This window comes from Podarcis melisellensis (genome assembly GCF_964234715.1).
Source record: "Podarcis melisellensis genome assembly, chromosome: 14".
Classification (NCBI taxonomy): Eukaryota; Metazoa; Chordata; class Lepidosauria; order Squamata; family Lacertidae; genus Podarcis; species Podarcis melisellensis.
The window spans coordinates 32972836-32989061 of NC_138546.1; the positions used below are offsets into that span (position 1 = coordinate 32972836).

The 16226-nt window shown below is 48.6% G+C and overlaps 1 protein-coding gene across 5 annotated transcripts in view; it reads left to right on the forward strand.

Moving 5' to 3' along the window:
- AKAP13 (A-kinase anchoring protein 13) overlaps positions 1–16226 on the forward strand; it is a 247688-nt gene that overhangs the window by 110237 nt on the left and 121225 nt on the right. For all 5 annotated transcript variants that reach the window (XM_081888328.1, XM_081888330.1, XM_081888331.1 and 2 more), the window contains exons 6-8: positions 2176–2359; positions 9510–9699; positions 13280–16139. In XM_081888328.1, coding sequence (XP_081744454.1) covers positions 2176–2359; positions 9510–9699; positions 13280–16139 — 3234 coding nt within the window. The remainder of the gene's footprint in view (positions 1–2175; positions 2360–9509; positions 9700–13279; positions 16140–16226) is intronic.

The window sequence follows — 16226 nt, forward strand, 5'->3', positions numbered from 1 at the left end:
TATCTATCTATCTATCTATCTATCTATCTATCTATTGAAATGGTAGGACTAAAACATCCTATCAGCTCAGACTTAATTTTATCAAACTATCAGGTGGTGTCTGTCAACCATGGGGAGAAAATATGGTAAGGAACATTCTGTTTCAGACCTCGCTAGGTGTCATCCAGAAGATACGTACACATGCTGATAGATTGTGTTATACACAGAACAGAGGGAGGAGAGTGAACCAGTGCTTATCCTATAAGTTCTGCCAAGACCAGATGCCTTTGGTCAGGGGTTGGCAACTTGTAGCCCATGGACCACACGTGGCCCACAGGGGCAGTTTAACCAGCCCCTGAGCCGCCCCTGAACCGAGCCGCCCACTTGGTGAGTCCCTGTGCACTGCGCTAAACTGGCACGGCACAGGGACTCGCTTTCGCAGCGCCAGAAATCGTATCTGCGCATGCCCAGATGCTGGAAATCGCGCACGCATGCGCACTCCGGCCCACAGAGAGATCTCCGTGGGACTTGACTGGCCCAGGCGGTAAAACCTTGCCGACCCCTGCCTTTGGTCATCACTCACCTGTTCACCTAGTGCTGGCTGTTCCATCTGGCTACCTAAATTGTTTCCATCCCAGCTACTCATTAGACGAACTGGACTGCTGCCCTCCTCATCCCTTTTTCCTTTTGTGCCATATCTTTAAGATAAAAAAACCCCTGATTTTTGCAAGCTTCTGTAGAAGCCTTTTTACCTAAAGCGTATGTTTGTGTGTCCTTAAATAATGTTCCTTTGTGCAGAGAACTGCTTCTGTGATACTCTGCAAAGTGCAGTATAAAAAAGTAATGATCAATACAAATGCAGGCAATCCTGTTTCCTTAAAAGCTGCAATGCAAAGTAGGTCTTTCTGCAAACAAACAAGAAGCCCCGCTTTGTTTACATGTCTAGTATTTCCTTTGTGCGAGAGAATTTTGGACTGTTCTTTTCTGTCTCTGGAGTGTTTTCTGCCTGTTCTTGCTACGTCCTGGAAAAATCCAGTGTGTTTGAGTTGCATATTGCCTTTCAGCAATGCCAAAATCCTGATTTATTTGAAATGGGATATGAGAAAGACAGAGACAGCCTGCTAATGAAGGCAGCCAGCTTTTCTTTTAAGGTGGTGTAGAAATTCTCTTAGCTACCTACTTGATTTGGGAACAGGACAGTGCTTGGTGGCATTTAAGTACAGATTGCGTACTGAGTGAGAGGTTGTATTGTATCTTGTTTCAGAGTAGGGTTGGAGAACCTCAGCCCTGGGGGCCAAATTCAAGTCACCCAGCACACAAGGGCCTGCCCCCACCCACCGTGTATGCATCATCATGGGGGCTGAGCAGGACGCAGTTTGTCACCCACTAACCTGCTGCCCAGGGCACATGCCACTGTTTCCCCCCACCTACCTCAGTTTAGACCCGGTTGGAATCACAGCAGATCTTAAGGCAGGCAGGTATTATGGAAAGCGCTTATTGTGGCGCTGTGGGTTAAACCACAGAGCCTAGGACTTGCCGATCAGAAGGTCGGCGGTTCGAATCCCTGCGACGGGGTGAGCTCCTGTTGCTCGGTCTCTGCTCCTGCCAACCTAGCGGTTTGAAAGCACGTCAAAGTGCAAGTAGATAAATAGGTGGGAAGGTAAACGGCGTTTGCGTGTGCTGCTCTGGTTTGCCAGAAGCGGCTTAGTCATGCTGGCCACATGACCCGGAAGCTGTACGCCGGCTGCCTCGGCCAATAAAGTGAGATGAGCGCCGCAACCCCAGAGTCGGCCACGACTGGACCTAATGGTCAGGGGTCCCTTTACCTTTACCTTAGGGCTTTTTAGACGAATGTCAACACCTTGAATCAGGCCTGGATGATCAACAACTTCTGAGTTTGAGCCAATAAGCTCTCTGTTATATGTTTCCCAACTGATTTAATTATTAGCTCCTCTTGGCTCGCAATGGCACTTTGGCTTTTAATACCAGCCGTTGGACACACTCTCTCTCTCTCTCTCTCTCTCTCTCTCTCTCTCTCTCTCTCTCTCTCTCTCTGTGTGTGTGTGTGTGTGTGTTATGTGAGAGAAAGAGAGTGCAAATGTTCTATCATTCCACCTCTTTATAGTAATGGAGATTTCTGGAGATGGCATTAAAGCTAAACACCTTTTGCTTCCTTCTGGTTCTTCTTCCTCTCAGAGAATGTTCCCCGGGAGACATTGATGCATTTTGCTGTAAGGCTTGGACTGCTGCGACTTACGTGGTTCCTCTTGCAACAGCCAGGCGGAAGAGGAGCCCTCAGTGTCCCCAACCGTGAAGGAGCCACTCCCGTGAGCTTGGCCTTGGAGAAGGGCTATCAGAAGCTGCATCAACTCCTGACAGAGTAAGGCTAACTTTCCGATTTCCGTGGTGATTCTGTTTATTATACCCTGACGTCATACACGAGGGGTTTCCGAGTGGTCTCTCATCCAAACACTGACCAGACCCATACCTGCTCAGCTTCAGTGCTGTTGTTTTATTTTATTTCATAAAATTGATTGTTTTAAAAAACAACAACCTCAAAGCAGTTCCCCCCCCAAAGAAAACCCACAATGAAATTATCAACAGGAGGACAGTTAAAACATTAAGAAAATAATTAAAATCAATGATAAGCTAAAAGCTAGATTAATATGCACCCCAACATTCTGAGTACAGTGAAGATGCCCACCTGATGTCAGTAGGCAGGGCGTTATGAACCATTCCATACTAAAAGACAGGTCTCTTACATTCGGAACGAGTACTGTACTTTTCGCTCTATAAGACGCACTAGACCACAAGACACACCTAGTTTTTGGAGGAGGAAAACAAGAAAAAAAATATTCTGAATCTCAGAAGCCAGAACAGCAAGAGGGATCGCTGCGCAGTGAAAGCAGCAATCCCTCTTGCTGTTCTGACTTCTGGGATAGCCGCGCAGCCTGCATTCGCTCCATAAGACGCACACACATTTCCCCCTACTTTTTAGGAGGGAAAAAGTGAGTCTTATAGAGCAAAAAATACGGTAATAGGTGGCACTTGTAACATTGCCAGTTCCCTAGACGGCCTCGGTCCTGTATACCTGAAGGAGCGTCTCCACCCCCATCATCCAGCCCAGACACTGAGGTCCAGCTCCGAGGGCCTTCTGGCAGTTCCCTCCCTGCAAGAAGTGAGATTACAGTGAACCAGGCAGAGGGCCTTCTCGGTAGTGGCACCTGCCCTGTGGAACGCCCTCCCAGCAGATGTCAAGGCAATAAACAACTATTTTACTTTTAAAAGACAACTGTTCCCTGTTTAGGGAAGTTTTTAATGTCTGATGCTGTATTGTTTTTAATATTCAGTTGGAAGCTGCCCAGAGTGGCTGGGGAAACCCAGCCAGATGGGCAGGGTATAAATAATTTATTGTTGTTGTTGTTGTTGTTGTTGTTGTTGTTGTTGTTGTTGTTGTTGTTGTTGTTGTTGTTGTTATTCCACTGCATTGTGCATGAACCATGCCCTGGGATGCTTGTTTTGTTTTCTGTAGCTGGTCTCTCGCCTCACGTGCAGAAATTCCTTCCCTGAACAACCTTAGCCATGATAAAGTGTCACCACTGCATGTTGTTAGTTGTGGTTGATGATAACCAGGGTTTAGCATTGTAAAACTGGTTTCAGTTTTAACAGGAGTCCTGGTTAGTGTGCTGATCAGTGTCAAGGTAGCCCGTATCCCTGTCAATTATACAGTGTGGCGTAGTGGTTAGAGTGTAGGACTAGGACAAGCTTCCTCAACCTTGGCCCTCCAGATGTTTTGAGACTACAATTCCCATCATCCCTGACCACTGGTCCTGCTAGCTAGCGATCATGGGAGTTGTAGGCCAAGAACATCTGGAGGGCCGAGGTTGAGGAAGCCTGGACTAGGACTTTGGAGACCTGGATTCAAGTCCCCACTCAGCCGTGAAGCTCACTTGGTGACCTTGGGCCAGTCATTGCATCTCTCTGCCTAAACTGCTTCATAAAAGGGGTGGGGTGGTGGGAGGGAGAAGCATGTACACCATCTGGAGCTCCTTGGACGAAAGTTGGGATACAAACTTAGTAACAAATTAATAAATGGAATTAAGGCTGTTGAGGGAGGAGGAGACTTTGCCTTCAGAAGCTCCCATAATCAATCTGTGGTATTTCCAGTTAGCAGGCGGTGGGGAAAACCCTGGAGAGTGGCTTCCAGTCATAATTATACTAGCAAATTGTCTAATTTGGCAGTTAGTTTTTCTACTTCTTCTTTATTTTTCTTTTCTTTTCTTAGTTTATTGAATGTATTTATCACCTCCCACAACAGCCTCAAATGATCCACAATGTAACAGTAGAAAAAAGCAAAACAAAACAAAACCCCTTAATCATCTAATCGGAATAAAAAACACCCTATCACTGGTACTTCCAAAAATACCCAGGAAGGCCTAAATATCAGTGCCTGGTGCCGAAACTATGACCAAGGTGATGCCAGTCAACCCTCCCTGTGGAGAATGTTTCGTAGATGGCGAGCTACAGAAAGGGTCTGTTCTGTGGTCACAAGAACAATGGCCCATCCATTCCAGCTTCTTGTTCTCTTGTCTCCCTTGGAGGCTGCATGAAGAGAAATCCCTCAGATGGTGATCTCAGAGCCCGGTCAGGTTCACATGTGGAAAGGTGGTCCCGGTGGAGTACAGGGTCAGGTTTAAGGTGCTGGTTTTGACCTTTAAAGCCCTATGCGGCCTAGGACCCAGGTACCTACGGGGCCGCCTCTCCTGGTATGCTCTGCAGAGGACCTTAAGGTCCACAAATGACAACATTTTGGAGGTCCCAGGTCGCAAGGTGGTTAGATTGGTCTCAGCTAGGGCCCAGGGCCTTTTCAGTACTGGTCCCGACTTGGTGGAATGCTCTGTCACAAGAGACTAGGGCCCTATGGAACTTGACATCTTTCCACAGGGCCTGCAAGACAGAGCTGTTCCACCTGGCCTTTGGTTTGGACTCAGTCTGACCCTTATGTTTCCCTCCCCTTATGGTCTTGATTTATTGGCTACTTTAAAATGAGGCTGCATTTTAAATTGCATTTTAACCTGTATTTTAAATTGGTTTTTTCCCCTCTCTCTCTCTTTTTCCCCTATTATGTTTTACTGTGATTTTATTGGTGTTAGCCGCCCTGAGCCCAGCTCTGGCCAGGGAGGGCGGGGTATAAATAAAATATATTATTACTGTTATTATTAATATTATGAACCCTATGTTCTTATCACTGTTCTTGCCTCCGAGTCCCCTCTTTTTCCACTTGCACATCCATCTGCCAAGTACCACCTTCCTAAACAGCTTTAGAGCTCTTAATCTAAGTGCCTGTAATCTCTGTGCAGCTAATCATGGCCCTGGCAGCATCGAGGGGAAGTACTAGGAGCCAGAATGAGTCTCCCCCTCCGTCGACTGCCATGCATATTACATTCTAAAAGTTTGAAGGGGTATATTCAAATCCTAGAGCATCTTCCTCTAAGCTTGGAGTCATTTGTTTTGGGGGACAGGCATTTCTTTTTAATGTGTCTGTTGTTTCAGCAAATGCGGCTTGGAGCTGCAATAAAGGGTTACTGAGCAGGTTGTGAAGCTGTAAATCGCCTCTTCAGCAAGGCGCAACATGGCTTTTTAATTTCAAAGCCAGAAGGTGGCTGTCAAGTTCAGTCTGACCCATTGAACCAAACAGGAAATCCTTGCCCATTTGAAACAGTGGCAGTCTCTTAGCAGAACTGATTCCATAGTGCCTGCATGGACTGTAGCAATGCTCTCTACATGGGGCTACCTTTAAGGTGACCCGGAAACTACAACTAATCTAGAGTGCAGCAGCTAGACTGATGACTGGGAGTGGCCGCCGAGACCATATAACACTGGTCCTGAGCACAATTCAAAATTATGTTGCTGACCTTTAAAGCCCTCAAAGGCCTCGGCCCAGTATACCTCCACCCCCATCGTTCAGCCCGGACACTGAGGTTGAGCTCTGAGGGCCTTCTGGGGGTTCCCTCCCTGCGAGAAGTGAGGTTCCAGGGAACCAGGCAGAGGGCCTTTTTGGTAGTGGCGCCTGTAATTCAATGGGAGGGCACCTGCTTTTCATGCAGAAGTTCCCAGCTTCCTATGACCAATTCCCAGTTTCTCGAGGCAGGGCTGGGAGAAGACCCCAGTCTGAAACCCTAGAGAGCCTCTGCCAGTCACTGCAGACATTATTGAGCTAGGTAGACCAAAGGATCTGACTCAGTATATAGAATCATAGAGCTGGAAGGGGCCAGCTCAGCCCAGCCTCCTTCCTCCTCTAGGCAGGGCGAGAAGAAGCCAGGAGGAGGGAGGGAAGAGGCGCCGCAGTGTGTGTGTGAGGGAGAGGGGGCAAAAATGGAATGGCGCAGGGGAACAAATGGTGCACCCCGAACGAACAGAATCCCAACGCCGATCCACAGACAGTCAGTGGGCCGGACCCTGAAGGCAATTGGGCCTGATCCGGCCCCTGGGCCTTAGTTTGCCGAACCCTGCTGTACTGACTGAGCTATCCACCTTATGTTCCTGGTCTAAGTTTGTACAGTGATACCTTGGGTTAAGAACTTAATTCGTTCCGTAAGTCCGAAACTGTTCTTAACCTGAAGCACCACTTTAGCTAATGGGGCCTCCCGCTGCCGCCGCACAATTTCTGTTCTCATCCTGAAGCAAAAGGTCTTAACTTGAGGTACTATTTCTGGGTTAGCGGAGTCTGTAGTCTGAAGCATCTGTAACCTGAAGCTTCTGTAACCCCAGGTACCACTGTATTGTATACATTCAGCAGAGTTTGAAAGTTTTTCCTGAACCGGACCACTTCAGGCTGCAAGTGAGGTCCTGCTTGAATGTCCACTCCCCCAAGGAAAAGAACCCCCTGCTTCCTGGCCTGTGGGAAAACACTGACCTGAAGGGAATCTTGTCCTTTTGCTGGATAACGTCCCCCATCCCTGTAGCAGAGGCATGAGCTTGAAAGACTTGGCCACTTCCTTCCTAAAAAAAATTGCAGCCTGCTAATGTTTTTTAACAGTTCCATTTTGTACTCAGGTTTAGTTAATCTTCAATCCAGAGCATAAGAACCCAAGAATTACATCACCACCGCCACCATTAGAATTATGTACATAGCAGTACATTGCGAATTCAAAAACCAAAATGAAAACAAGCCGATAGTTACAATTTAGAAGAATACATAAAATTATGAGTAAAATTTAAGCAACAATAATTAATATTATAACTCAAAATTGAAAACAAAAAGAGAAAAGAAGAAAAAGGGGGAGCAAAGCAATATATTAAGAACATTAATTACATTGTTCCAAACCCTTGTGCTGAGCTGGCAAAGCACTTTATTGGGCAGCTTGGTGGAGTAACCTGAAAGGGAGTTGTCTGTTTTTGGCCAGACATTTAAATCACATTATTTTCCCTGAAGAATTCTGGGAGCTGTAGTTTACCCCTTTCAGAGCTCCGTTCCCTAGCACCCTTAGCAAACTACAGCTCCCATGATCCTTTGGGGGAAATAACAAGCTTTAAATGTGTGGTGTGCATGGGTCCTTTGTGAGCCACCAGGTGGCCAAAGAGCACTCTGATTTCCAAGCTGATAAGGGCGTGAGAACTACAGCCAGAGGCAAGATTCTCCTAATGGGAGGCAATTACAGCAACTGGAATTTATAATACGTATGCCGTATGCCGCAGCAACCCCAGCGACTGCTGTTGTGTGCAGTTTTCTTTTTTGTTTGTTTGCTGCGTGGCATCCCATGTGAACATTTCAAAACAGGTTGGCTTACAAAGGTGTTGTCCTCTTGCAGGAGGGGAACGCTTCCTGCTGGCCTGTGAGAATAACTCTGTGTATGCTTGGAGGGTGAGGGGAGGGGCGAGAAATCTGAAGAGCAGGGGTACAACCGTGTGCTTGGCACCACACCACATCCACAACATGGATTTAAGCCACCACATGGCTTCCCCCAGAGAATCCTGTGAATTGTGGTGTTCTAAGGGTGCTAGGAATTGTATCTCTGTACAGAGCAAGCAACAGTTCCCCAGGATTCTTTGTACGGTGTGCATGTGACCCTGTTTACTTTGGTTGTGCCCTAGGAGTTTTGTTGCTTCTCTAGGTCCTTGCAGACAGTTGCTATTTGGGGGTGGGGGTGGGATTCGGCTAAAAAAGTAAAGGGACCCTTGACCATTAGGTCCAGTCGTGGCCGACTCTGGGGTTGCGGCACTTTTCTCACTTTATTGGCCGAGGGAGCTGGCGTACAGCTTCTGGGTCATGTGGCCAGCATGACTAAGCCGCTTCTGGTGAACCAGAGCAGCGCACGGAAACACCATTTATCTTCCCTCCGGAGTGGTACCTATTTATCTACTTGCACTTTGACGTGCTTTTGAACTGCTAGGTTGGCAGGAGCGGGACCGAGCAACGGGAGCTCACCCCGTCGCGGGGATTTGAACCGCCGACCTTCTGATCGGCAAGCCCTAGGCTCTGTGGTTTACCCCACAGTGCCACCCGTATCCCTCTGGGATTCAGCTACACACCAGCAAATTAAGGTTGTGCCATTATAGCTGGTCTAGCAGCTCTTGTGCAACTAACCCACTTCCTCAAAAGATCAGACTTTTTTGGGGTGGGGGCAGCGGCAAAAAGGCAACTTATGGGAAACCTCACTATGCAGGTGTGGAATAAACATCTAACCTCTGCACAAGCAAATTGGAATAAATGCTTGTTAAACAGCCAATGCTGTCTCATCTCCCTGCAAGCAAATTAGGATGAACGTTCAGTAAACAGGTCATTGGGAAGCACCCCCTGAGTCTTCTACCTGTTCTATCAAGGAAATAATTGCATAACATCTTGTAGAAGGACACCTGGCAACAAAGCCGGTTGTTGGGGCAGAGCGCAGTGCTCTTGTTAACTTCATCCCCATTCACTTCTTTGTGTAAAAGTGTCGTGTGACTCATAATAATAAGTTAATTACATAAGTAAAATTGCAATCCGTTCATTTTTTTTTAAAAAAGAAGGGAGAGGAGAGAGGGATGCAGTTAATGTAACCTATGTAGGTGAGATCCTGCAACGACAGTGTCAGTTGCACAGACTGGCACATGGAGTAAAGTGATCCTGCGAGTAGCTGAAATGAGGATTATTTATTTGTTTTGTTTTACAATATCGTATGGTTGTAATGAAACTTGAAAGCAGTTTACAAAAGGAATTGAACAGGCAGAAGATTCATAGGGTATTCCATCATCACACTCCAGCTCAATCAAAGACAGGTAGGATTTTGAACCTCAGTCACCCTGTTCAAATGTTCTATCCACCACACTTCATTATTTTTGTAGAGTAATCTATACTGTCTTTGGATAATACGCCTCCAAGAGAGCATTTCTGATGATTCCTGAGTGGGCTTGGAAGGAGCTGGAGAGATATGCATTGATTGTACCATTAATAAGCTAGTTTGGGCTGCAGTATATAGCCCGTTGGCCAACTTTGTCATGCATTAACTCGAGTTTGTGAGTATAACCTTTGGTGCTGTTTGTCATTTCAGAGAAGGAGCCAGCGAACCAGATTCCTGGAGCGCCTTGTCGCACACAGTGCATTCCGGGGAGTACTGTGTGAAGTACCACCGGGGGCTAAACATTTATACCCTGACGGTCGAAACAAAGGAAGGAGCGGAATCGAGCATGGAGAGCGACGTCGTCTGCCTCCAAAGGCACATACAGAACCATCAGCACATGGTGAGGGCAAGAGGACTGTGTCAGTTTGGCACACTAAGCTTGGAGTTTATTTAAGGAGTTAAAAAACAACTACTTTCCAGCCATTCAGTTCAGAAGTTCATGGGTGCTTAATTGCCTGCTTTTTTTTGCTCACGCACAATTTGGGTTGTTTGTCTCCCATTTTTGGAAGGGAGGGAATGACATGCATTTACGGCAGGAGTGGAGAACGTCCAGCCTGCAGGACAAATCTGGTCCCAAACGGAAGGTCCCAGTTTGGCTCACAAGGTTCTTTTCCCTGAACCACAGCCACCTGACTCTCACACGACTCTGCAACTTGAGTTCTTTGCTTGGCTGGAATATTTCCTTGCACTCTGATATCGCCTCGTGTGTGCCTGAATGGAGGAGAGAGTTGTGCGAGAGTTGTGTGTGGAAAGTAGCTCACTGTACAGAGGTACAAAAACTGCATAAATTGCTGCACCCGGTTTTGCCTCTGGCCTCTCCCACCACTGGCATGTGGCCCTCAGAAGGTTTCAAAGAAGGGGATGTGGCCCTGAGACTGAAAATGGCTCCTTAATCTCTGCCGTAATTGCATCTTGCATTATAGATCCTGCATTAAGCAGGAGAAAATAGGGAACACTGTGTTTCTTTTGAGAAATGTCCAGATTTCATCAGCTCCTGGAACCCCAATTAGTAAAATAGAGTCTAGGTTATTGAGAGGGGTGTGTGTATGTATTAAAATAGAACAACACTTTAACCTGTTGCTTCACACTCCCACTGGTTTTCAGCTAGCGGTAAAGTGCAGCCAGCAACACATCATGTACCAGGATTTTTTAAAATGATAGCGCAAGCACTGGATACGGGTACATCATGTCTGACAAATCGGAAAGGCTATGTTTAGATGGCCTTCCTCTGAGGCCTGGTTTGCTTCACATCTAATCTAATTTGGATTTGGACCAGGGCCTGTAATTATTTCATTTCAGTTCGTGCAGGGTCAGCTGAGAGGCTGTCGGCTTCCTCTGGAAAGGGACTGAGCCCCCCCCCCCCAATTCAGTCTGTGTGGAAGCAGAATGACTTCATTCAGAGGATGATGGACAACTCCCATTTCCCTCTTTGCTTCTCTCCAGGACGCTTCTGTGTTCCAGAACAAGTGACACTTGTCCCTCTCTCCCCTCGTGGTGCTGGCTGGGAACCAGCTGAAAATTCTCCCTCTGCTCTTGCAGGAGCATCAATAGTCACAGGAGATTCAGCTGAGGCTTCATTTGAGTGTGTCCACTTGTGCTGATAATTTTCAGAGAGGGAGGGGAGAGAAATCTATTCTTTTCGGACATGTGGGTGATATTTGCGACAAAGAGCGAGAGTAGAGGCGCATTTACTTCTACGAATCAGCTGTGTGTGCGTTGCTCTCACATACCATGCGAGCGCAGAATCTGAACGCTGGATTCAGCATCCCGAGAGAGCCCCTGCTTTGGATTTTGAAAAGTCAAGTTTGTAGGCTTGGAAATGTGTGTGAGCATTGCAGCTATCAAGGCTAGCTCTGTACTGCATCTCAGCTGCTGGAAATCACAAGTGCTGTTGTGCTCAGGTCTTGCTTATGGGCTTCCCACAGGCATCTGGTTGGCCATTGTGGACTAGATGGGCCTTTGATCTAATCCAGCAGGCCTCTTCTGTTCATGGTGAAATCGTAGAAGCAGAGAGAGGCACAGCTAGGTGTGTTCAGCACGATTTCCAGAGGATAGCAGTTCTCTGCCCGACATAATCATTCCTTGCGCCTCTACATAATAAAAGCCTTGCAAGGTTTGAGCTAGAGTGCAGCATTCTGTTTTCAACAGCAGATACTTCGGGTCATTGCAAAACTTGCAAGCAGGGCAAGCAGTTTTGTCCTCCAGAGCAGCTGGAATTTAGCGGTAGACTGCCTCTGTCGCTGGAGGTTTCACATAGCTGTAACGGTTAATAAATACTTCTCGATTAACTTGCATAATTTAACATTTAAAGCCAGCTAAATAAGTGTGTCTCCTCCTGTATCCTTCCTGGTTGTTTGACTTGTGGCAGCAAATTATGTTACATTAAACACTCAGTTTCAGAAGCTCTTCCCTTTGGCCTGTCCTAAATGGTACTGCTAATCACCTTGACCCCCCCCCCTCTACCTGGTCCCCGGAATTCTAATTCATCATTCTAGAAAAGCCCCCTCTCAGTTGTCTTTCTTCCCACAAACTAAAAAGCTTCAGTGCCTTTCCTTAGGAGGAGGGTGTCCCGAGTCCTTGTCATTTTTGATGCTGTTCGCTGGCTAAGGTGTGTCAAATTGTTCAGAATTACTTTTAATTGCTCAGTTTGTATGATGTTAACATAATTCAGGGAGACCAGCTTTTCACGAAAGAGAGATTGAGTTACTTTATGCAGAGTTCTGTGTGTGCGTGTTTAAAGCAAAGGGTGAGATAAAAGCATAAGAGCCACCCTGCTGGATCAGACCGAAGGCATATCTGGCCCAGCATCCTGCTTTCACAGCGGCTAGTCAGGTGCCCCTGGAAAGTCTGCAACTTCTTCATGCAGGGCATAATTGCATTTTCTATTTATTGGGGGCTGGGGAAGGAAATAATAAAGAAGAGAGTAATCTAGCCTACAGCCTGAAATGATAAAAGCAGCTAGGGAGGTCAGTCTGGGCAAAAGTGCGTCATAAACCAAAAGCAGCTAAGCTCACTGAAACTCTGGGTATTTGCAGAGGAAAGGCTGGGGGCAGGAAACCAGTGGCCCTTCCAATATTGTTGGACTACCACTCCCTTAATCCCTCCTCACTTGCCATGCTGACTGGGCCTGATAGGAGCTGGAAGGGCCACAGGGTCTCCTGTGAAAAGTAGTTGTCAGCTGGCAGCTTTGAGCCCAGTCCTCCATTTGAGGTGGTCTTCCATGGCCACTTTAAGAGCATAATAAAAGGCCTGTTGGAATCAGGCCAATGGCCCATCTTAGTCCAGCATCCTGTTGCCACAATTGCCAACCGGGTGACTGTGGGAAGCTCACAAGCAGGACTTGAGCGCAACAGCCTCATTTGTGATCCTCAGCAACTGGTACTCAGGGGCATATTGTCTCTGACAACAGCATTTAGAGGCAAATTGTTAATGAAGGCTGGGGCAATGGACCTTGCTGTGTGTGCCTGTGTCTGCGCACACATTTTTCCCTTGTGGAAGGGAGGCAAGGGCCACATCCCAAAGAGGCTCTCCAACAAAACCTAGTTGAAAAACAGGATGGTAAAAGGCTGCAAGAATCTTAACAGGAGACACATCTGCTTTGCAAGCATAAAGTCCCAAGTTTAATCCCTGGCGTCTTCAGGTCAGGCTGGGAGAGGCTCTTGCCTCAAACAATGGGGAGCCAATCAGTGAAGACAATACTGAGCTAGATGGACCAATGGTCTATCTTTTTATGTTCCTGTGATTGCCACCCTGGGACTGATGTCTTCCTATGGTTAATTGTTGTCTGTGTGGTTTCTTTTATGAACAATTACTTAGAGCTGTTGCAGAAAACTATTAAAAGTTACTCAGAAACAGAGCACGTCTGCTTCCAGAGCATGGTACGATAAAATGAATGTTAAATCTCTCTCCTCTTCTTCCAGAATACCAGTGAACACCCACACCCTGAGCAGGAAACCAGTTGCGAGGACTGTAATTTGGGCCAGGGAGCTGAGGGCCACACAGCTGTTCTGAGCTGCCATCCTGGTGAAATGACGTCAGAAGGAAACCAAGGAGATGCTTCTGTCCCGCTGGCTCTTGCTGCGATGCAGGTTTTGGCCCTTGCCTGCCCTGAGGAAGATAGACAGCCGAAGGTGCCCTTAGACACGCCAAAAGATTCGTTGAGGCTGGAGGAAGTGGCAAACCCAGAGTCTTCCTGTGAGAGTCAAAATACAGTTACCAGGCTGCACAAAGAGGAAGAGGCGGAGTCAGCCTTTGCTGTAGAGGCCGGGGCAACACTGGAGGCAAATGACGGCAGGCTGAGCGCGCTTGCTGGACTTCACAGTGCTGTCGGCCTCCCGCCCTGTGGAAATACAAGCCAGGGAGTTGGGATGACAACCCCCAGCATTGCTTTGGAGGAAGGGCACCTGTGTGGAAGGGGTACCTCTGACCAGGAAGTGCAGGCAGCTGAAGTGAAAGAAGCTGGAAGTGTCCCTTCAAAGCCTCCGACTTCCTGCAAGGACCAGGATGCAAGCATGGGGCAGAGCGAATGCAGGAGCTGTACGGGGACTGCGGATGCTGCAACCCAGCAGCGTGTGGCGAATGGGGAGCGGGATTGTGAGCCTGCTGGAGCCACAGAACCTTTGCTTCCAGCCGGTATAGTGCTGAGAAACCCTGCTGCAAACTTCCCAGGAGCCAGCGCTGCTTCTGCTACCCGCAAAGGTGAGAGGGGTAAAGCGGTGGATCTACAGAGTGATGCACCTGCAGATAGTGGCGCAGGTGTTAGTATTTTCGAGAGCGGAAGTAGCAAAACGGCAGGATCAGAGACTCCTAGCGACAGCGCACAGGAGGGTTTTACAAAATGTCCAGAGGGCTGTGAGCTTCCTGGTGAGGAGGCACAGAGCACAGCCCCGAGCCCTGAGACAGAAGCGACGGCAGCAGCAGTGAACGTGACAGGGATTTCAGAGTCTTCTCCAAAGCGTGACCCTGGGGTGGAAGTGCATGAGTGTGGGCAGAAACCAGAAGGTGGAAACCTGCCTACTGACACTCATTCTGATGCCAATGTGGAAAATGATGAGTTGGGTCGAACGTTTGTGGTGGAGCCCAAAACCCCTGGCGTCACTGATAAGAGAACAGAGCCTGTGGCCGAGGTGGGGGATAAGCAAAAAGACCTTGAGCCGATGCAACCGGGAACTGAAACTGCTAGCTGTGGCTGTGGAGGAAGTGCTGCCTCTACCAGCCTCAGCCAGGGGGCATCTGATACTTGCGATGCTCAGAAAGGAGCTGTCAACATTGAGGAACAAGTTAGCACCCCTGTATTGTGTTCGGATTCTGCTGATGCCTCTGAACTGCAGGCAGACTCGCTCAGCCCTCCAGTGTCGTCCCCTGCCCAAGAGGAGCCTCTTCCCTTTCCCAAACAGGCAGAGGTGGAGGAAAGCAGCCGAGAGCTGGACCGGTTTAGCAAAAGTGCTCAGGAATTCATTGCCCTGGCTTCTTCCTTGCTTGTCGAAGAAGCGATCCAGCAGGCCCAGCTGATCGTCGCTCAGGAGAGCAAGGCCAGAGCGGCCCCTGTTGGCCAGGAGGCATCTCTGCACCACCAGGACCTTGCCCTACCTTTGTGTGGCAAGGGCACCGAGTGTGCACAGGATAATGTAATGGGCACACCCTCTGCTATTCATAATAGAGAATCCAAACAAATCCAGGAAGTAGCAGCAGCAGCAGCAGCAGCAGAGACAGCAACAGAGCCGACGGCAGCTGCCACAGAGGGAAGCCCTTTTTGCAGCGAGGAAACGGCAGAGACTCTCTCTCTGGTGGATCACCGGGGAGAAAACCAAGAGGGCTTTTCCGCACAGCTGCCTGGAAGCGGACAGGAGCTGCCTGGCAAAGAGGAGGCTTTGTCGGAGGGCTTGGCACCAGCAGCTGTTGTGCAATCCCCTCCTCCTTGTCGTCAGGGCAAGGAGCTGGGAGGCAACGAAAGTAATACTAAAGCAGGGTTGAAGGGAGAAGCCTCTAGCTCAGGCACCGATGAGAATGTGAAGGCGGGTGTCTCTGGGGATGCCCTGCCAGGCCCTGGACCGCCAGAGGATGGCTCTCTGTGTCCCCGCGAGGCCCCCTTCCCCGATGCTACGCTGAACCAAGAACTTGAGCCCAGCTGCCCAGATCTGTGTGCAGCCCCTTCACCTGGTGGGGTCTCTGATTTAATGGAAGCCCCCTTGGTTGCTAGCGATCTACCTGTTGCAGCCATTCTTCCACGGGAAGGAGGGGAGGAGGTGGAGAATGTGCCTTCCAGAGTATTGCTTCAGCCGATTGCCGAAGAGCCCCTGTGTGATGGGGACCCTGGCTCTGAAATGTTCTTTTTGGCCAGCAAGGGGGAAGCTAGGCCTGGAGTTGAAGCAGCCCAGATGGAGGGCCTAGCTCAGCCCAGCAATGGCACAGGGGTGGAAAGCCAAGCTGAACAGGATTCCCAGCTTTTGCAACCCTCTTCCTGCGTGGCTGCCGAGCCGCTGGGAAAAGGGGAGGCAGCAGGTTCTGTTCAAGAAGCTGACGGTCCCTTGGTGGATAATGTTGACAAGACAGTTACAAGCGCCGATCAGGCGACAGCCGTGGCAGAAGCATGTGGTCCCTTGGTGTCTCTGGCTGGAAGCTCTGTGGAAATCGCTCCCTTAGCAGAGTCCAGATCTGAGGCACAGCATGCGGCAGATGCTGGATCCATCCCTAATGGAGAAGCGGATTTAAGTTTGCAGCCTGGCGGACTGACAGAGGGAGCTGCAAGCCCAGCACTTCCAAGCTGTTCACCTGTTGCAGGTAAGCGAAGTTAGACTGATTCTACGTTAGGGCTGTGGGATTTGTGTTTTTCCTAGGCAAGCAAAGGGAATGTGTTTTTGGGTTCAT